The 23,255-nt window shown below is 37.0% G+C and overlaps 1 protein-coding gene across 4 annotated transcripts; it reads left to right on the top strand.

Annotated features, from left to right (window-relative positions):
- The first annotated feature begins 1,786 nt into the window (after positions 1 to 1,786).
- Positions 1,787 to 22,584, top strand: LOC131845334 (serine/threonine-protein kinase ULK3-like). 4 transcript variants are annotated; one of them, XM_059194382.1, is made up of 13 exons: positions 1,787 to 1,972; positions 4,088 to 4,245; positions 6,441 to 6,525; positions 7,369 to 7,423; positions 9,956 to 10,043; positions 12,771 to 12,886; positions 13,963 to 14,060; positions 14,783 to 14,935; positions 16,111 to 16,268; positions 17,431 to 17,519; positions 19,020 to 19,153; positions 20,821 to 20,928; positions 22,285 to 22,584. In XM_059194382.1, exons 1-13 carry the CDS (start codon positions 1,886 to 1,888, stop codon positions 22,333 to 22,335), a joined length of 1,380 nt encoding a protein of 459 aa, XP_059050365.1. In that variant the 5' UTR covers positions 1,787 to 1,885; the 3' UTR covers positions 22,336 to 22,584. The 4 variants fall into 4 exon arrangements, with proteins under 4 accessions (XP_059050365.1, XP_059050364.1, XP_059050367.1 ...); XM_059194381.1 differs by having other exon boundaries at positions 22,264 to 22,584; XM_059194383.1 differs by having other exon boundaries at positions 1,825 to 1,908; positions 22,264 to 22,584.
- The last annotated feature ends 671 nt before the right edge of the window (positions 22,585 to 23,255 follow it).

The following is a 23,255-nucleotide window of genomic DNA, read 5'->3' as shown; positions in this document are numbered from 1 at the left end:
ATAAAATTAGCCTAAGTTACTACTTATTACATTAGCTACCTGCCAAAAAAGGTCCCGTCAAAATTGGCCCAGCCATTTCAGAGATTAGTCGGAACAAACAGACAGACAAAAATTGTAGAAAATTGATATTTTGGTTTATGTACCGTATTTATATTCATATGCATGTAGTAAAAAACGGTTATTTCAATATTACAAACAGACACTCAGATTTTATTTATATGTATTATATTAATACCAGATTTAAAGACAAACTTGCTGTCCCTAAGTATCGTTTAGAAAAAGTCAATAGGTCTTTTATGGGAATAGGTATAGAAAATTACAATAAGATACCAAAGGATATACTGGAATTACCCTTAGCAAGGCCTATTACTCACTAAACGATTACTTGAATGACGAGCGTGCATGGCAATAGTTGTTCATGCACGGGATTTTCATTTAATGTTAGACATAGACACCTATATATATATACAAAATACATAAAAAAGCTTTAAGAAAAATTCAATTTAATTGTAATAAATATTATTCTATTCTATTCCACTCCACTCCACTCCACTGCTAAATATACATTATAAATAAACTGACTTTAAAAAAAAGTAATTCAATTGAGTTATAATAAAAATTATACTTTTCTATTCCACTCCACTCCACTCCACTAGAATACCTATTCTTTTCTATCCTATTAACCTATATAAATAAACCAATGTCCCGTTTTGAGTCCAGGAATAAATGGTTAATTTATACATGAATAAAATAGCGCCCGCGAGACTCACTTGTGGAAGTTTGGAATTGCAGCGTCGTAAGTAGGGTTATAAGTTGCCAACCATACTTTATAATAACGTATCCTACTTTATTTTTAGTAATTATACTTTACATTTTACCTACAAATAAAGTATAAAAAAATACTTTATTTTCAACCTTAACTGTAATGCGTAAAACAAAATACTCATTATGGGTACTTGACGATTTATAATTACTGAACGAAATGTTAGGTGTCAATTGTGAGTTGAGATATTTGTCACAGCTCTAGTGTTAAGAGCACACAAAACTACGTTTTTAGAGCGATAAAAACATAAAATTTGAAAGATACTTTTGTTCCTAATACTTTATATTTTTCCTATCCTAATCCTTTCGACTTTTTTGACAAAAAAAAAGTATAAACTGGTTATCCGTTTTTTTTGTCAAATTAAGTTGGCAACACTAGTATATAAACATATTATATACTAGTGTTATTGTCCATATTAAATTTTTTTTTTGTTTTATTTATCATAGGAAAAGCCTTTTCATAAGAAAAGCAAAAAGTCGAAACCCATACAGCCGTTGTCTTTATTTATTAAAAAAAATAATGGGGCGATAATCATATTATATCTCAATTATGTTATTTATTTTTCCTAACATTATTTATTTAGGCGTTCTAGAAAAATATTTTATTTATCAGTAATTTATGTATTACTAGCTGACTTGCACAACTTCGTCTGAATGACACTTATCGTTATATATCGCCCAATTTACATAATATCTTTTTAATTCTATTGTATAAGCTATGTTACTGTAAAGTTTCAACAAAATACGTTCAGTAGTTATTACGTGAAGGAGTAACAAATATCCATTCATACAAACTTTCGCGTTTATGATGTTATTAAGATAAATAGCGATGTGACCAAATTACCTGCTATACTTTTCAATTGTAGCAACACCGATGACAGGAAAGGAAATTTCCAGGGCCATAAAATACTTAATAAAAAAATAGCTGTCCGAATAGGACTGTCAAATAGAAAACGTCAAAATATTGCAATGACATTTGTTGATGTTCCCAGTGCTGTTTGTTTGAAATTGTTATCTTATATTCTCGCTTATTTATAAAATAAATGGCTTTGGAATTACTAAAATGGCATTTCCCAAGGTAGAGGGGTACGTTGTGACCGAGAGACTTGGTTCTGGCAGTTATTCGACTGTTTATAAAGCATATACAAAGGTTTGTTACAAGCTCGACTTATTTCGACATTGTACACTATTTATTTTAGATTAAACCACTTATGTGTTCATAAATGTGCGTTTATCGGGTGGTTATACTCTCTGTACATATTTTTAACGTATTATTACGTAATTATGACGCGATTTAAACTGAAAAATATATATTTATTTTGAGATCCTTTGTTGTCAATGTTTGTTCTTTTATCTAGGTTTAAAAAAGTGTAGTTCGCTTTGCTACTATTTCATGACGCTGCTCTGTATTCGTATATTATACTAGCTATACCTACGACTTTGTCCGCGTAGAATTTAACAAAAAAGTTAATTTGAGAATTTTTCTAAAATAAAATTAGCCTAAGTTACGCCTTATTACACCAGCTACCTACTAATAAAAGTCCCGTCAAAATAGGTCCAGCCATTTCAGAGATTAGCCGGAACAATCAAACAGATAAAAATTGTAAAAACTGTTATTTTGGTGTATGCACTGTATTTATATTCATATGCATGTAGTAAAAAGTTATTTCAGTATTACAAACAGACACTCCAATTTTATTTATATGTATAGAGTATAGATGTAGGATGGAATAGAAATAATATTTATTCAAATTGATTTAAATTGAAGCATTTTTTAATAGTAAGGCATTAATAGTTAACCAGTTCTTTTTACCTCGCACAACCACATTGTGGAATCACCTTCCAGCAATGGTATTTCCGAACCGATACAATATTGAACTTTTTAAAAGGCAGGCAATGTGCTTGTAATTCCCCTTATATTGCGGATGCACATGGGCAGCGGTAATCACTTACCTTACTGCACTCGCCCCCTATCGTCCAGTGAAGCTGTAAAGGCCAGCTGCGGCCAGCATTAGAGTAATCCGAAAAAAAAAGCAATGGAGATGTAATGTAAGTTGGACTGCAAGCTCTCCAGGATTACGTGAGCAGCCGTTTCTTTGGCTTCAAAGCGGCCCCGCCAAAGGGAACTGTCAGTAGCGCCTATTGTGTACAGGTGTACATTTAAGGGACAATGGCTCAACCCATCCTAGAGACTATATTGGAAATACCACATCAAGCTGACTCTGAGACCATTCTGGAATAGGGTTCTGGAAGACAGAGTTCAATGGAGAGAGCTGAAGGAGGGATAAACCAAAACGCACACCGAATTGTGGGACATTTTATAAATCACAAAATCTTGGAGAAAATGCTAATCACATATACATATATACTAGCTGTCCCGGCAAACGTTGTTTTGCCTTAAAATAAAAAAAAAATTTAGGGGTGGAGTACCCCTAACATTTAGGGGGATGTAAAATAGATGTTGGCCGATTCTCAGACCTACTCAATACACTCACAAAATTTCATAATAATCGGTCAAGCCTTTTCGGAGGAATATGGGAATGAAAACTGTAACACGAGAATTTTATATATAAAATATATATTACTATTAGACCCGGCCACGCGTTGCTGTATCTAAGGTTCTTGAATAAAATAATATTGCGACTATAAATTGAGATGTAAGCTATCCTATCTTTCAAGTTGGATCAAATTGCACACAATGTGCAAATCAAATTTGCAATTGGTTCAGTAGTTTAGGAGTTCTTTGCGGACAAACAATGTCGCGTAATTTTTATATAAAGACATATAAAAGGTATATTATATATTGAGGCTCTAGACCAGACTCTAATCTAAGAGTATCAGACAGCAGAAGCAATCATTACCTCTACTTATTCCAATTCAAATTCATAAATCATTTATTCATGTAGGACATTTTAGTCGCTTATGAACGTAAAGTTTTTACAATATAATTTTCTTTTTCCCTACCGTCCAGTTCAGTATATAGATCCAATTGAAAAGAACTGGCAAGAAACTCAATTGAATTACTTGTTTTTTAAAGCAAGTTTATTTACAATGTATATTTATATAGGTGTCTATGTCTAACATTAAATGAAAATCCCGTGCATGAACAACTATTGCCATGCACGCTCGTCATTCAAGTAATCGTTTAGTGAGTAATAGGCTTTGCTCAGTAAATATGATTTAACAGATGTTTTGAATTTATTTAACGGTCATTATTATTCATCTCCACTACTTATTACTGTTCACCACTTGTTCCATGTTACAGGTGGGTGGTAGATCCATCGTGGCAGTGAAATGTGTGGACAGGTCCAAGGTGAAGCACTCGGGAACGGCCGTGGATAACCTGATCACAGAGATACGGCTGCTAAAGACCCTCACACACCCACACATCGTTCAAATGAAGGAGTTCACGTGGGATGATAAGTAAGTTATGTTGTTGTTACGTTAAGTTGACGACCTCAGTGGTCTAGTGGTTTAGCACACCGCTTTGCGTCCGATGATCGCGGGTTCGATTCCTCGCACGGCACAAACATTTGTATTCATGAGTATGATTGTGTCGGTCTGGGTGTTTTCTATGTATAATATGTATGTATTTACGAAAAAAATATATATCTATGTATATGTATCAGTTGTCTAGTACCCATAATACAGGCTTTAGCTAACTTAACTTGGGTCTAGATGGCGCTGTGTGAATTGTCTTGAGATATTATTATCTGTTATATAACAATAAAGGTACATTTATGTGTCGTGACATGTCGTGTCGAGATGTGGTGATTTGGTTTCTAATTTATATAGAAAGGAATACTTACTTAGCATCTCCTTATGCCACTTTTACATTCAGTCGCTTCCCCTGCCACTCGCGCTGCCGCGTCAGCGTCGGCGAGAGTCAACGCGAGCGAGTGTCGTTTACAGTCAGCCCTCATACTTATTTACCGGGCGACTCGCATAGATGGCGGACGTTGAGGTTGTTGCGGCAACAGCTGCATGTCTGCTTAGTAATGAATTAACTGAGGTGAATGTAAACACACGCTGTCACTCGCGCTGCCAGTCCTTTGATACGAGCCCGAAAAACCGACAATCGAGGGGGCGCCGCGCAGCGCCAGTAGCAACGCCAATGGCATATCGTGTTTACTCTCGCGCTGCTCACTTCCCTGAAAAGAATACGAGCTGAGTTTCTTGTCAGTTCTTCTCATCTCGAAATCATTCCGAACTGACGGTAGATTTGACATATCATAAGAGTCTGTAATAGACCTACATGAATAAAGATATATTGAGTTGATTGGATTTTAATAACCCGGTACATCTGTCTTGTGAATTTCTTATCAGTTCTTACCTCGAAGGCATTCAGAACTGACGGTAGATTTGACATATCATAAGAGTCTGTAATAGACCTACATGAATAAAGATACTTTTGGAACGAGTAAGCTTCTGCGGTAGGAACTTAGCTGACTACTCCAGTAGTCTCTGCTCTATCATCATCTGCTTCTTCCTTATCCCATTTATTTGTGGTCGTCGTATATGTTTTTCTCTTCCATTCATCCCTGTTCGATGCACATAAAAAATTAAAGAACCCTAAAAATTATAATTAAACAGCATATATTTGCTTTGTATGGGACACAGTATAGAATAGAATAGAATAGAAAATCATTTATTCAAATAAACTTAATTTAAGCACTTTTGAATAGTCATAACAATTTGTTTTTTATCTACCACTCGTTCGGAAAGCTGTCTCATCACAAGAAGAACGAGCAAGAAACTTGTGTGTTGCTCTTTTAAATAATCCTTGTAAGTTTACATTTACAAGTCGAAACGTGTGAATACAAACTACCAACAAGCACTAATTTTTTGGGTCAAATATAATCATGCAATAAGATTAAATCAGTCGTAGTGATAAGAGCAGACCAGTCCCTACAAGCAGCACTCGTTCACGAGTATGACGGATGAGCCAGCCATCATTGCGCTCGACCATATTTTAGGGAGCCCATTGACCCGGCCCACCACGCCGCCACATGTCTTTAGTGAGCATGACTACTCATTCCACACGACCACGTCACAGCTACAAAAACAGTCACCTAGATACATCAAAATAATAATTGCATTTAATAATGTCTAGTAAGACAAACTCGTGACACAAGAAAAACTGAAAGTGGCACCGGTGTCAGAGAGGTTGAAGAGTAATCGTCTATCATGGTATGGACATGTAATGCGTAGGAACGAGGATAATATTTTAAGAAAGATGTTACAAATGAATGTGGATGGTTATAAGGGCAGAGGAAGGCCAAAAAAGAGATGGATGGACTGTGTGAAAGATGATATGGTAAGAAAGGAAGTAAATAACGAGATGACTGCGAAAAGAGATGAATGGAAGAGAAAAACATATTACGACGACCACAAATAAATGGGATACGGAAGAAGCAGATGATGAGTAAGACAAACTCAATATTGTGTACTAGGCACTGCTGTGTCTAAACTGTGTCACCCCACCTTACATTTTCCTATTGTTATTTAGTATATAAGATCATTATTTCTATGTACATATTGTCAGTTTATCATCATCTGTAATATACATCGTCTCGACCAGCAACATCTTATTATTCACCCGCAACACTTTGTTTCAGAAATATTTATATAATCACGGAGTTCTGTTGCGGGGGTGACCTCTCCAAGTACATACACCGCTATGGCAGGGTGCCAGAGAAACAGGTAAGTAAATAAAACTAGTCTCATCACAAAGAAATTACATTTTTATCATTATTGTTATGAAGGTTATTATTTAAACACTAGCTGTTCCCGTGACTTCGACCGCGTGGAATTTAACTTTACTTTCTAAAATAAAAGTAGCCTAAGTTACTCCATATTACATCAGCTACCTGCCAATAAAAGTCCCGTTAAAATCGGTCCAGCCATTTCAGAGATTAGTCGGAACAAACGGACAGACATTGTAAAAAATGTTATTTTGGTGTATGTACCGTATTTATATTCATATGCATGTAGTAAAAAACTGTTATTTCAATATTACAAACAGACAATACAATTTTATTTATATGTATAGATAAATGAGATCATATCCTAAAGACGGTGTTACATATGAATGTGGTTATAAGGGAAGAGGAAGACCGAAAAAGAGATGGATGGACTGTGTGAAAGATGATATGGTGAGAAAGGGAGTAAATAACGCGATGACTGCGAACAGGGATGAATGGAACCGAAAAACATATTACGACGACCACAAATAAATGGGATATCTAACTATAATAGAAATAGAAATAATCTTTATTCAAATAAACTCATTACAAGCACTTTTGAATAGTCATATTTTGATTCTACCACTCATTAGGAACGCAGACTCATCACAAGAAGAATGAGCGAGAAACTTGTGTGTTGCTCTTTTTAATTGATGTTTTTTTATATAAATACTTACTGTAATTATATTAAATAATTATCAGAATCGGATCAATAGTACCGGAGATTACGGGGAACATTCAAACCCACATATTTTATCTATTTATAATGTTAATATTAATTATGAACTTGATTTCCTATCAGGTTTTATACTTCTTACAACAGCTGGCGTCTGCACTCAAGTTCCTCAGAGAAAAAGGTAATAACTTTATGTAACTACAAAAAAAACACTGTTTATTTCTAACAGCTGTCTAGGATCCATAATACAGGCTAGTAGTGGGCGATATAAATCGATATTTCAAAAAATATCGATATATGTGTAAGATATATCAACTCTATGTACTAGTAAAAGTATGTATTATAATAAAATAACAACTATATAGCATTAATTTAACTATGTCTCTAACACAATTCACTTTAGCATTTAAAATACAACCAGCACATCCTGTGCTCAAACACCGAATGCCGTGGCTTTTTTTTTCGGACTACTCTAATGCTGGCCGCAGCTGGCCTTTACAGCTTCACCGGACGATAGGGGGCGAGTGCAGATGGCACTCCAAACCAAAGGAAGGACTTATGGAGCGGCTGAAGGCCAACTCCCGTCTGACGGATACGACTTTAGTTTGAAGGCACTGCTAGGGGTTCGAACCTCGGCTCAGGCCGTCGTAATTTTGATCCTCTATCGGCCTGAGTGCCGCGGCTTACAAAAACCCTCCCTTTTGTACAGAGAAGATATGAGTGGGGGTTATATGCAACTAGTTTAACGATACCGAGTAATAATGAAACTACCTTCTTTTAATATTTTTATAATATCAGATTTTTCGACAATATCAATGTGAACCCTAACACATATGCGATATATCGCTTCAATCCGATATCGAATCATCTAGTATCGAATATAATATCGATATATTTCATCCGATATACCAATTATCGGGTAACATTCCATTTTTTCTTTATATTTACTAATTTTCTAAGACATTCCTTTAAATCTGCAACATTGTTAATTTGAGTAAAAACAAAACAAAAATCCCCGGATAATAGAAAATTAGCTTTTGCAATAACGAAACGCAGACATGAGAGATCCGCGTCCGCTTGAGCTTGTATTTGTTGTGTATTCAGAGCCATAAAAATACATTGTCTATGTTTATAATTAATTACTTAGTCTATGGTCTGTCGGTGTGATTGAGCAACGAGCAAACACGAAAGAATAGAAAATCATTTATTTAAATAAACTTACATTGAAGCACTTTTGAATAGTCATAACATTTTTTTTTTTAATCTACCACTCATTCGGAAGCTGTCTCATCACAAGAAGAACAAGCAAGAAACTTGTGTGTTGCTCTTTTAAATAATTTATTCTTACTTACAATTTAAGTTTAAGTGTGTGAATACAAACCACCGATTAGCACTAATTCAATGAAATAATAAAATAGAAAAAACATTTAATACACAACAACTGGTTAAACAATTAATAAGAGAAAATAAGTCATAGAGCAGACCAGTCCAGTCCAAGTGTTACAACCTTGTGTAAGAAGCACTAATTACACCAGCACCCAACGAAAGAGGATTATTCAACTACCGACCTCCGTATTTATAGACCGAAGTCAGTGTAGTAGAGAGAGAAGCGGGAGTAATGGTTATCTTATGACAAACAACTTAGTTCGCTCTATAAATACTAGATGGCGCTATTTACAATATTTGTAATAATCTTTACATTGGGTACTTCATTAGTACTAAACACAAACTACCTTCTTTTAATATCTTTTTAAAATATCGGATTTTTTCTACAATATCCCCGTCATAATAGCTTTATGCATGCATAGTCTGAGCCCGATCGGTTTAAAATTGACAAAGTTTCATACAAACTTTCATCCCCTATTTTATCCCCTTGGGGCTAGAATTAATCAAAATCCTTTCTTAGCGGATGCCTACGTCATAACATCTACCTGCATGCCAAATTTCACCCCGATCCGTCCAGTGGTTTGGGCTGTGCGTTGATAGATCACTATGTCAGTTAGTCAGTCACCTTTGAGTTATATATATTTAGATTTTATTGCCATGGAATAGGGGCCAGAACTTTTTATATTTATTTTATTATAGCACAGCGCAGTGATAGAAGTGTTATAAAAAATGTATAAAAAGAACTCTCATATTCTAATATGGATAAACGAATATAGAAAACTACCAGTGACTCTCATTGTAGGTCTAACAGTAAGTCTTCCAGTGGCGGTGGTCCGGTTTCCGCACTGAATATTTGTGGTCCCACACATGATAATTGTACCGGAATTAAACAAAACAATACAAATACATCAATAATAATATTTATATTCAATTTATTTGAATAAAAAATATTTGTATTTGTTCAAAATCTACCCTGTAACATCGTAAGCACAGATCCGTGTGTCCGTTAGTTTTCTGTTCCCGCGCCTTTCTTTCCCCTCCATTACCTAGTACTGAACCGACTGTACAGCGGCCTTGACGCGCGCGCGCATTGTGTTGTGAATTAAAATAAATTAGAACTGTGTTAAACCTACTGTGAAACTGGAAAGCTAGCGAAGATACCTTCGAGACCCTGAAGCCCAGGAAATCCGCAGAACCATACAGGTACGTGACTGACGCTTACACACTAAATTCCCCTATAGATGTGCAGAGAGTAAATTCCCTAACATTTTGGTAGCAGAATAGTTTCCCTAACAGTATTTCTAATATATTTTGAATTTTATTGCAGGCGTAGTACATATGGACTTAAAACCTCACAATTTGTTACTGCACAAAGATTCAGACGGGAAATACATACTGAAAGTGGCTGACTTTGGGTGAGTGATTTTTTATATCAATTATGTAATTATTTTTACAGAAGTAGACTTTGTAAAAAGTTGTCTGTATGTGAATATTTTATCATTTTAAATGTTATTTCGCAGAAGTCTATTACGTTATTCAAATTCAAATTCAAAAATAAATATTCATGTAGGACAATTTAGCCGCTTATGAACGTCAAGTTATTACATTATAATTTTTTCCCTACCGTCCAGTTCGGTATATAGATCCAATTGAGAAGAACTGGCAAGAAACTCAATTGAATTACTTTTTTTTTAAAGCCAGTTTATTTACAATGTATATTTATATAGGTGTCTATGTCTAACATTAAATGAAAATTCAGTGAATGAACAACTATTGCCATGCACACTCGTCATTCAAGTAATCGTTTAGTGAGTAATAGGCTTTGCTCAGTAAATATGATTTAACAGATGTTTTGAATTTATTTAAGGATAATTCCAACATATCCTTTTGTATCTTATTGTAAATTTTTATACCTATTCCCATAAAAGACCTATTAACTTTTTCTAAACGATACTTGGGGACAGCAAGTTTGTCTTTAAATCTTGTATTAATATTATGAATATTGCTGTTTTTTGGAAATAAGTTAAGATTTTTATGAACATATAGGATATTTGAATATATAAATTGAGAAGCAACGGTGAGAATATTTGCCTCTTTGAATTTCTCTCTTAATGAGTCACGACTCTTCATACAGTAGATCGCTCGAACGGCACGGTTTTGTAATATGAATATATTTTTAATATCTGCCGCTTTTCCCCATAATAATATTCCATAAGAGAGTAAACTATGAAAATAACTAAAATAGACTAATCTAGCAGTATCAGTATCAGTGTACTGTCTAACCTTACGCACGGCAAAAGCTGCTGAACTTAGTTTCGCTGCAAAGCTTTGAATTTGTGCACCCCATTGTGTTTTATTATCTAATGTGATTCCTAGAAAGACAGTAGATTCTATAAATTCGAGAGATTCGTCATTTAATGTTATGCTGCAATTAGTATTAAAACTTTTAGACAGAGAGAAATTAACACATTTTGTTTTTTTAGCGTTTAACATAAGATTGTTAGTTGTAAACCAGTGCAAGAGACGCCGCAAAGCACTATTTACATCGTCATAATTATTAGTCATTCTATTAACTTTAAAAATCAATGAAGTATCGTCTGCAAATAATACTATGCGGCATCTATCCTGCATGGCAGATCATTAATATATACTAGGAATAAAAATGGACCGAGAATAGATCCTTGAGGTACACCCATTTGCATAAGTGACCCGTCAGACGTAGCGTTGCTAACCTTCACTTTCTGTATTCTATCAGATAGATAAGATTTTATTAAATTTAAAGCATTGTCTTTGACGCCATAAAAAGCAAGTTTTTTTAGCAATGTATTATGATCAACGCTATCAAAAGCTTTAGAAAGGTCACAAAAAACACCTATCGCATCCATTTTAGTTTCCCATGCAGTAAATACGTGTCTAAGCAACTCTGCACCTGCGTCTGTAGTTGAACGACCTTTGGAAAAACCGAATTGACTATTGTGGATTAAATTATTTAAATTGAAATAACTGACAAGCTGCATAAGGATTATTTTTTCAAAAATTTTACTGAGTGCTGGGAGTATAGATATAGGTCTATAATTTATTGGGTCACTCCTATCTCCAGATTTAAAAAGCGGTATGATTTTACTAATTTTCATTATGTTAGGAAATTTACCTTCATCTATACATTTATTGAAAATAAAAGCAAGAGAGGGCGCAATAATTTCCATTATACTACCTAGTATTTTAACAGATATACCCCATAGATCCTCTGTTTTTTTATTATTAAGCTGTTTGAATATTTTCATTATTTCTACTGATGATGTATGTCTAAAGTTAAATACAGCTGATGACTTGCTAAAATTGTCTGTTAGTAAAGTTTCAGCAGCAGACGGAGAAGATTTTAGAGCCTGTGTCGTAATTAATGGAATATTAGTAAAATAAGATTCGAATGTATCCGCGACCTCTGTGTCGGAATTTACCAATTTGTTATTAATATTAAAAAAGCTATTTTGCTATTTTGAACATTAACTTTTCCAGTTTCGCTATTTATTACTTTCCAAGTGGCTTCTATTTTATCTTTAGATTCAGTTATTATTTTACCCAAATATAGAGACTTAGCTGTATGACAAACCCTTTTAAATATTCTCGAATAAGATTTTACATATTCATGAAATAGGGGATCGGATATATAGCTTCGTTTTTCGTAAAGATTAGCCCTAGACTTATAAATACCAAACGTGGCCCAGTCACAAAACTTTGATTTTACATTAGTTGAAAATGTTTTTGTTTTAAATTCATTGCTAGTTTCTTGCTCAATTAAATTAAAACTATGTTCACATACAATGTCCGGGTCATATTGAGGTTACATTTTGTATCAGTCCATTCCATTTTGCGAAAATCCATTTCATTACATTTGTGGAAGTTCATTACATTATATTTCATGGAGGTTCATTTCATTACATTTTACGGAAGTCAATTACATTCCATTTTATGGAAGTACATATATTGAATGGTATCGCGTGAAATTATGTTCATAGAGCTGTTCGTATATATTTCTTATGGTTACCTCTCACGGTAACCACCTGCTTAGCTCGGAACTATGTAGACGGTGCCGTATGTATAGTCGTGGGTGGTTACTATTGCGAGTGTGTGTGTGGGTTCAGGTTCGCGCAGCTGACGAGCGAGGCGGGGGGCGGCGGCGCGCGCGGCTCGCCGCTGTACATGGCGCCCGAGGTGGTGCGCGGGCGGTACGACGCCCGCGCCGACCTCTGGAGCGTCGGTCAGTACCACTCACACTCACACTCACACTCGCACTCACACTCACCCTGACGCTCACTCTGACACTCACACTGTCACTCACACTGACACTCGTTCTGACTCATACTGATGCTCACTCTGACACTCGCATTGACTCTCACGCTGATACCCACCCTGACACTAGCACTGACACTCTCACTCTATCTGACACTCTGACACACGTACTGACTCTCACACTGACACTCACGCTCTCACTCGCACATACACTCTCCCTGACACTCGCACTGTCACTTACTCTGACACTCACACTCTATCTGACACTCTGACACACGTACTGACACTCACACTGATACTCATGTTGATACTCGCACTGACACTCACGCTCTCACTCGCACAGACACTCTCCCTGAAACTCGCACTGACACTCTGACAATCGTACCGTCTCTCACACTGACACTCAAGTTAACACTGGCATTGACACTTACACTCACACTCGCACTGACACTCACCCTGACACTCACCCTGACACGCAGTGACACTCACTCTGACACTCGTATTAACACTCATTTTGACACACGCACTGAAACTAACACTGATACTCGCTCTGACACTGACAATAGCACTGACACTCACACTCAAACTCACACTTGCACTGACACCCGCACGGACTCTCGCACTGACGCTCAGACTGACACTCACACAGACTCTCGCACTAACGCTCACACACACATTCGCATTGACACTCACTCTGACATACGCACTGACACTCAAACTCACACTCACACTCGCATTGACACTCACTCTGACATACGCACTGACACTCATTTTGCCACTCACACTGACACTCACACTCACACTGTGACTCACTCTGACACTCGTTCTGACTCTCATACTGACACTCGCACTGATACCCACTCTGACACTCGTACTTGACCCTCGTAATTGACCCTCGCACTGACACTCGAACTGACTCTCGCATTGACACTCACACTCGCGCTGACACTCAAACTGACAATCACACTGACACTCACACTATCACTCACCTCCCGCCGCCCCTAGCTAGTCATTATACATTTAACCCTATAATTTCGTTGTCAGGTGTGATAATGTACGAGTGCCTGTTCGGACGTGCCCCCTACTCCTCCACCACGTTGAAGGAGCTAGTTGACAAGATACAGAACCAAGCTCCCATAGAGGTTATTACTTTTATATACATTACATGACGGCATCGGTGCTTTGGCACACCGCCGTAGTCCCGACAGTCGCGAGTTCGATTCCTCGCAAGGCAAAAACCTTTGTGTTCATGAGTATGATTGTTTGTATCGGTCTGGATGTTTTCTATGTATAATAGTATGTATTTACAAAATGTATTTATGTATATGTATCAGTTATCTAGTACCCATAACACAAGGTTTAGCTAGATTAACTTGGGTCTAGATGGCGCTGTGTGGATTGTCCTGAGATTATTATTCTATTATTATTATTTAACTAGCTGTTCCCGCGTCTTTATTCGCGTGGAATGTAACTTTATTTTTCTAAAATAAAAGTAGCCTAAGTTACTCCTTATTACATCAGCTACCTGTTAAAAAAAGTCCCGTCAAAATCGGTTCAGCATTTCAGAGATTAGCTGGAACAGACAGACCGACAGACAGACTAAAGTTGTAAAAAAAATATTTTGGTGTTAAAAACGGTTATTTCAATATTACAAACAGACACTCCAATTTTATTTATATGTATAGACCAGCAAGTATTATACATATAAAACTTCCTCTCGAATCACTGTTTATTTGTTAAAGACTGCAATAAAATCCGTTGCGTAGTTTGAAGGATGTAGACGTACAGACAGCGACGGCAACTTTATTTCATGCTATATAAAGAAGAGTAATTTTTCTTACAAAGAAGATGCTTTACATGATAGATTCCCCGGAACTCGTGCATCTCTGTCGGGTGCCAGGATCTGCTGACGCGGCTGTTACAGCATGACCCTGACCGGCGGATCACATACGAGGAGTTATTCGCCCATGAATACCTGGACCTTGAACATATGCCCTCAAAGGAGAATTACCAGAAGGTACCCCTTTTTTTACTCGGAGAAGATCCTCCATGTAAACCCTGCCTTAGAGAAGATTGAGTTCTGTGGGACTCCTACTCACCAAAATCCTTAAGATATCCTAATGAATCCAGCTAGAAGGACCAAAGACACATTGTTTGGTCCTTCGAGCCGGATTCGGCGGCTTAAGCTGTTCCCCTGCCTTAGAGAAAACTGGGTTCTGTGAAACTCCTACTCACCAAAATCCTTAAGATATCCTGATAAATCCGGCTCGAAGGACCAAAGACACATTCTTTGGTCCTTCGAGCCGGATTGAGCGGCTTAAGCTCAGTTCCCCTGCCTTAGAGAAAAGTGGGTTCTGTGAGACTTCTACTCACCAATATCCTGATGAATCCGGCTCGAAGGACCAAAGACACATTCTTTGGTCCATCGAGCCGGATAGGGCGGCTTAAGCTCAGTTCCCCTCCCTTAGAGAAAACTGGTTTCTGTGAGACTCCTACTCACCAAAATCCTTAAGATATCCTGATAAATCCGGCTCGAAGGACCAAAGACACATTCTTTGGTCCTTCGAGCCGGATTGAGTGGCTTAAGCTCAGTTCCCCTGCCTTAGAGAAAACTGGGTTCTGTGAGACTCCTACTCACCAAAATCCTTAAGATATCCTGATGAATCCAGCTCGAAGGACCAAAGACACATTCTTTGGTCCATCGAGCCGGATAGGGCGGCTTAAGCTCAGTTCCCCTCCCTTAGAGAAAACTGGTTTCTGTGAGACTCCTACTCACCAAAATCCTTAAGATATCCTGATAAATCCGGCTCGAAGGACCAAAGACACATTCTTTGGTCCTTCGAGCCGGATTGAGTGGCTTAAGCTCAGTTCTCCTGTCTTAGAGAAAACTGGGTTCTGTGAGACTCCTACTCACCAAAATCCTTAAGATATCCTGATGAATCCAGCTCGAAGGACCAAAGACACATTCTTTGGTCCTCCGAGCCGGATTGAGGGGTTTAAATTACAGGTCTTAGCAACTGACAATAGCACAAACTCTACAATAAAAATATATGGATGGTGTCTTACACACTCACACACACAAAAATTATTACAAATGAGATGCACGTGTAATGCCATTTTTGTCCACGTCACTATTCATAGGCCGCCATCTTGTGCCGCACTACTCTCTAAAATCTATGAATATCATCGCAGGCTGTTCAGTTGATCAAGCAGGCCATAGAGCTGGACTCGAACTGGCAGCTGAAGGAAGCGCTGCAGGCATACAGCGCCGCCCTGCGCCTGCTGGTGGCGGCGGCCCGGGCACATACAGACACACTCGCCAAAGAGGCTCTCACAGCCAAGGTCACAAGGTCAGTCCCGCCGGGATGACACACAAGTGTGACGAAATCGTCAAAGTGCATTGTCACAAACTCATCAGAACATATCTTTATAGGAATAGAAATATTTTTTATTCAAATAAAGTTAATATTGCATGTATTAAAAAAAAAATGCGTATTGAAAATTGCTTAAAATTAAGTTTATTTTAATAAAGAATTTCCTATTCTACTAGCCGTTCCCGCGACTTTGTCCGCGTGGAATGTAACTTTATTTTTCTAAAATAAAAGTAGCCTAAAGAACTAAAAATTATTTTGTTCGTCTTAATTTATTCGTTCCATTAGGTACTGATAGTGTCACACTAATAAATTTACAACCTGCATCATCCCTTATTTTATCCCCATGGGGGTTGAATTTATCTAAATCCTATTTAAGCGAACGTCTTCATCATAGTAACTTCAATCTTTAATTTCAGTTCAATCAGTCGAACATCTAAGACCTTTCAAAATCCTCTCTTAGGGGATGCCCACGTCATAGTAGCTGAATGCATGCAAAATCTCAGCCCGATCGGTTTAACATTGACAAAGTTTCATACAAACTTTCATCCCCTATTTGATCTCCTTGGGGGTAGAATTAATCAAAATCCTTTCTTAGCGGATGCCTACGTCATAACATCTACCTGCATGCCAAATTTCAGCCCGATCCGTCCAGTGGTTTGGGCTGTGCGTTGATAGATCACTACGTCTTCCTTTGAGTTATATATATTTAGATTTCAGCCCGAACCGTCCAGTGGTTTGGGCTGTGCGTTGATAGATCACTATGTCAGTCACCTTTGAGTTACATATATTTAGATTTCAGCCCGATCCGTCCAGTGGTTTGGGCTGTGCGTTGATAGATCACTATGTCAGTCACCTTTGAGTTATATATATTTAGATTTCAGCCCGATCCGTCCAGTGGTTTGGGCTGTGCGTTGATAGATCACTATGTCAGTCACCTTTGAGTTATATATATTTAGATTTCAGCCCGATCCATCCAGTGGTTTGGGCTGTGCGTTGATAGATCACTATGTCAGTCAGTCAGTCACCTTTGAGTTATATATAATTTATGCAGACTATAGTCCGCGAGCATAACATTTTTCGTAATACAGGAAACTCCCCAAAATAGAGTTATTTTTTATATTTTATCTTGTAATTACAGATATATGGAGCGGGCGGAGGAAATAAAACAATATTTGAAATATTGCGAGACTGGTGTAGCGCCGGGCGATGACGTCCAACAGCGGTTACGTGAGTGGATGTATATACATTCATTCATTCATTCATTCATTCATCCATCATTCATTCATTCATTCATTCAAAAAATCATTCTTTCAATCATTTATTCATTCAATCATTCATTCATTCATTCAATCAATCATTCATTCATTCATAATTTAAGAGCTGTGCTCTTGTCGGTGGAGCTCCCGCCACCTTCCACGATCTTCCATCAGTCCTTTTAGCTGTTGATACGACACGACTCCAACTTGTTCTTTAACTTGCTTGATATAGCTGTGTCTCGGTCTTCCCCTTCCTCTCTTTCCATCTATTTTTCCTTCTATAATGTTGTTAATTAGTTCGTCGTGTCATATCAAGTGCCTCAACATTTTTCCCCGGCTATTCTCAATAATAATACATATAAATAAAATTATAGTGTCTGTTTGTAATGTGATATAGTGATGCAAATCAGCACGTTCGATAGTAGATTGTGCCAGTGTACGTTTTGTATAACGACACGTAGGTGACGTAGTAGCTCATATATATAGTTTATGTAATTAGTGTAAGCTAGAGTAATTCAAGATGTAACAGTTAATATACAAGTTACACCCTACTGTGTGTGTTTACTCTCACCACCGCTCCTGTCATCACAGTAATATTGAAATAACCGTTTTTTACTACATGCATATGAATGTAAATACGGTACATATACGAAAATAATACTTTTTACAATTTTTGTCTGTCTGTCTGTTTGTTCTGGCTAATCTCTGAAGTGGCTGGACCGATTTTGACGGGACTTTTTTTGGCAGGTAGCTGATGTAATAAGGAGTAACTTAGACTACTTTTATTTTAGAAAAATAAAGTTAAATTCCACGCGAATAAAGACGCGGGAACAGCTAGTTAAATAATAATAATAATAATCTCAGGACAATCCACACAGCGCCATCTAGACCCAAGTTAATCTAGCTAAACCTTGTGTTATGGGTACTAGACAACTGATACATATACATAGATACATTTTGTAAATACATACATTATACATAGAAAACATCCAGACCGATACAAACAATCATACTCATGAACACAAAGGTTTCTGCCGTGCGAGGAATCGAACTCGCGACTGTCGGGAGTACGGCGGTGGGCTAAAGCACCGATGCCGTCATGTAATGTATATAAATGTAAGTAACAACTTAGGCTACTTTTATTTTAGAAAATAAAATTAAATTCCACTTGGACGTAGTCGCGGGTACAGCTAGTATACATATAAATATAGTTTGAAATTTTGTATGTAATTTCTAAATGAAAATGAAAATATTTGACATGAAAAAAATAATTTAATAACTTTTTGTTTGTCTGTCTGTTCTTGCTTATCTCTGAAACAGTTGAACCGATTTGAAGGGACTTTAGCATGCAAATAGCTAATGTTATATGGAGTAACTCAGACTAGAAAAAAAGATTAATTTAATAAAAAATAATACTAAATTCCACGCAGACGAAGTCACAGGTAAAATCATATATATACTGCATCCACAGATCCAACGCCAAGTGAATGCAAACTATGCAATAGTAAAGCAGAGAGTAATGGTCCCACGCGTGGGACGTGCACATGTGGGCCAGACGGACAGACGGCCGAACAGAATGGCGAACAAACCCTCGCGGTACCTGAGGTGAGTATATAAATTATTTATACTTTAATTTGGAGTATATAAGTCTCTTTATATGTAGCTGTGCCCGCGACTTCGTCCACCTGGAATAGTGAATTGGATTAAATAAAGAAAATATATCTAATTTGATTATAACCCAAAAAAGTTTTATCGTTCTACTTAAGAAATGATAATACTTTCATGCAACCTTTCATCCCCCCTTTCATCCCCTTACAACCCTTTTTTGGCACTAAAAAGTAGCCTACACAATTTGCCAGAAAAAAATTCAAATGTGTCATAATATATTTTCTTTGTAAAAAAGCTTATTATAAAATTGAAGAATTTATAAATGATAATAATGTTTTGTAGAAAATATCTAACTTAAAATTCATAGCGCTGACAATGTTATCTGATTGAACAGAGATTAAGTGCGTAGCGGTCTCTATGTTGATTGTCGCATGCCTAATCCTTGTTGTTAATTAAATATAAGTAAATCAATATTTATTTAAAAGAGCAACACACAAGTTTCTTGCTTATTCTTCTTGTGATAAGTCTACATTCCGAATGAGCGGTAGAATAAAAAACTTGACTATTCAAAAGTGATTATATTAAGTTTATTTGAATAAAGATTATTTCTATTTCTATTTCCTATATCCTTTCTCAGGGTCTAGACTATCTATCTACTAAATTTCATTTAAATCGGTTCAGTAATTTCGTTGTGTAACCGTTACTGTCAGAGTTACTTTCACATTTATATTGTTAGTATAATATTAGTATCGTATGTACAGCCCACGATGTCGTGCGACAAATCAGATGACAGATTCTACTATAAATCACATGTTTTTATATTTATATCCAAGTAGCTTTTGCCGCGTTAATTTATCCCCTTAGGGGTGGAATTTATCAAAATCCTTTCTTAGGGGATGCCTACGTAATAGTAGCTTTATGCATGCAAAGTCTCAGACCGATCGGTTTAAAATTGACAAAGTTTCATACAAACTTTCGTCCCCTATTTTATCCCCTTGGGGGTAGAATGAATCAAAATCCTTTCTTAGCGGATGCCTACGTCATAACATCTACCTGCATGCCAAATTTCAGCCCGATCCGTCCAGTGGTTTGGGCTGTGCGTTGATAGATCACTATGTCAGTCACCTTTGAGTTATATATATTTAGATTTCAGCCCGATCCGTCCAGTGGTTTGGGCTGTGCGTTGATAGATCACTATGTCAGTCACCTTTGAGTTATATATATTTAGATTTCAGCCCGATCCGTCCAGTGGTTTGGGCTGTGCGTTGATAGATCACTATGTCAGTCACCTTGGAGTTATATATATTTAGATTTCAGCCCGATCCGTCCAGTGGTTTGGGCTGTGCGTTGATAGATCACTATGTCAGTCACCTTTGAGTTATATATATTTAGATTTGTTTGCACAGGCGTCTACGTCGTGCGACAAGTCAGTTGACAGATCCTACGATAAATCGCGTGTTTTGATATTCATATCCAATATTTGTTTGTACAAGCGACAACGTCGTGCGACAAATCAGACGACAGATCATACGGTATATCGCGTGTTTTAATATTTATATCCAATATTTGTTTGTACAGGCGACTTCGTCGTGCGACAAATCAGACGACAGATCGTCCGATAAATCTCGTATTTTGATATTTATATCCAATATTTGTTTGTACAGGCGACTACGTCGTGCGACAAATCAGACGACAGATCGTCCGATAAATCGAGCGATCGACGCGGCGGTCGGCGTGGTCTCCGCCGGCTACTGTCGTTCGTATCTCCCGCTGTAAGTCTGTTTTTACCTTGGGGACCGTTCAAGCACTATGGGGGGCGGGGGGCGGAGGGGGGGGTGTTTAGTTTGCTTATTTTGGATGACATGGGGGTAGGGGAGTCTGGATGATGATTGCGTCATCGACTTTTTAACTTTTTTTACACGAATAGCAGTACATTAATTGAAATATGTTTAGGTATAGGGGAGGGCAAGGGGTAAGAGCTTTGCTTACTTGTGCTGACAAGGGGGATGGGGGTAAATACTTGTAATAAACCTGCTTACGTAATACTTGAACAGCCCCTTGCTGACTTATAAACTGATGATGCATTCGTTATTTTGTAAGTTTCGTGTTTAATTGGATCTAAACACACAAGTTTCTCGCTCGTTCTTCTTGTGATGAGTCTGCGTTCCGAATGAGTGGTAGAATCAAAATATGACTATTCAAAAGTGCTTATAATGAGTTTAGTTTTTTAATACATAAATGAATGAATGAATAAATTAATAATCTTATTAATATTATAAACGCGAAAGTTTGAAAGACGCGGACGGTGAATACCACTACCACCGTAAAACATACTAGCAATTCCACCCAGGTTTACACGGGTGCAATAGTATCTCAAATATATATAACAAAATTCACAATTCATGTTAATTTTTAACTTCTGTATTTATTACACATTTTTTTTGTTATTAACCGGGTAATATATATATATATAATGATAATATAAACGCGAAAGTTTGTGAGTATGTTTGTTACTCTTTCACGCGAAAACTACTCAACGGATTTTAATGAAACTTTACAGTAATATAGCTTACACAACAGAATAATATATCATCATCATTGCCTTGCCTTTATCCCATTATTTGGCGTCGGCGCAGTATGTCATTCTCTTCCACTGCTCTCTATCAGTCGTCATATCTAAACATACTCTTCTTTTCTTCATATCATCTTTCACACAATCCATCCATCTTTTCTTAGGGCGTCCCCTCCCTTTACATCCATCCACATTCATATTATACACTTTCCATAAGACATGGTCCCTATTCCTCCGCATAACATGCCCATACCAGCTCAATCTGTTACCTCGCAACTTTTCTATAACCGGCGCAACTTTCAAACTTCCTCGTATATACACATTCCTTATTCTGTCATTCCTGGTAACCCCACACATCCATCTTAACATTCGCATTTCTGCCACATGCACACGCCTTTCGTCCATCCCTTTTACGGCCCAACATTCAGATCCATACAAAATGACAGGTCTTATGATAGATAATAATATAAAGCTATAAATTTCACGCTTGCTCAACCGCGAGCACAGCACAAAATGTATTCTTTTAATCTTTCAGGACGAAATCTCCTCGTTACAGAAACAGCAGCCAGCGACCTCTGATGGTAATGAGATCTGCCGGATTACGTGAACAAAACAAACATAATTGTTAGTCAATTTGTTAAAATCAACACCAAATGTTATGACGCCATGTGGTCTAGTGTAAACCGCACACAGATTTACTTTCAACGATCGCGGGTTAGTTTCCTGGCTCGGTACAAACATTTGTATTCATGAGTATGATTGTTTGTATCGGTCTGAGTGTTTTCTATGTATAATATGTATGTATTTACGAAAAAATATATATATGTATTTGTTTAGCATGCAGCTTTACTTTCAATGAAACTAGTTTTTCTGTCATTTGCTTTGATTCAATGAATATATATATATAATGTTCAAAATCTACCCTGTATCATCGTAAGCACAGATATTATATTATATTAGAGTCCGTTAGTTTTCTGTTCCCGCGCGTTCCCTTCCCCTCCCTAACTAGTAACAAACGGACTGTACAGCGGCCTTGACGCGCGCGCGCATTGTGTTGTGAATTAAAATAAATTAGAACTGTGTTAAACCTACTGTGAAACTGGAAAGCTAGCGAAGATACCTTCGAGACCCTGAAGCCCAAGAAATCCGCAGAACCATACGGGTAAATGACTGACGCTTCCCTAATATTTTGGTAGCAGAGTCGTTTCCCAAACATATAACTAGCCACGTGTTGCTGTGTCTAAGGTTCTTGAATAAAATAATATTGCGACTATAAATTGAGATGTAAGCTATCCTATCTTTCAAGTTGGATCAAATTGCACACAATGTGCAAATCAAATTTGCAATCGGTTCAGTAGTTTAGGAGTCCATCGCGGACGAACAACGTGACACGTAATTTTTATATATAAAGATAGAATATATATTTCAAAAACTATTAATGGTATTGGAATTGTTTTAAATAATTTAATGTTAGACATACACATATAAGTATACCTATATAAATAAACCGGCTTAAAAAAAGTAATT

Source organism: Achroia grisella, unplaced genomic scaffold, assembly GCF_030625045.1.
Source record: "Achroia grisella isolate CSIRO2021 unplaced genomic scaffold, CSIRO_AGI_Agris_v1 utg461, whole genome shotgun sequence".
Lineage (NCBI taxonomy): Eukaryota > Metazoa > Arthropoda > Insecta > Lepidoptera > Pyralidae > Achroia > Achroia grisella.
The sequence above is the reverse complement of the archived record's forward strand: the minus strand, read 5'-3'. Positions and strand labels throughout refer to the sequence as shown.

Coding starts and splice junctions, on each gene's coding strand:
- LOC131845334 (XM_059194381.1), top strand. CDS start 1,886: ATGGCATTTCCCAAGGTAGAGGGGTACGTTGTGACCGAGAGACTTGGT. Junction 12,887..13,962: donor CGCCGACCTCTGGAGCGTCG/GTCAGTACCACT, acceptor TTTCGTTGTCAG/GTGTGATAATGTACGAGTGC. Junction 17,520..19,019: donor TGACGTCCAACAGCGGTTAC/GTGAGTGGATGT, acceptor CTGCATCCACAG/ATCCAACGCCAAGTGAATGC.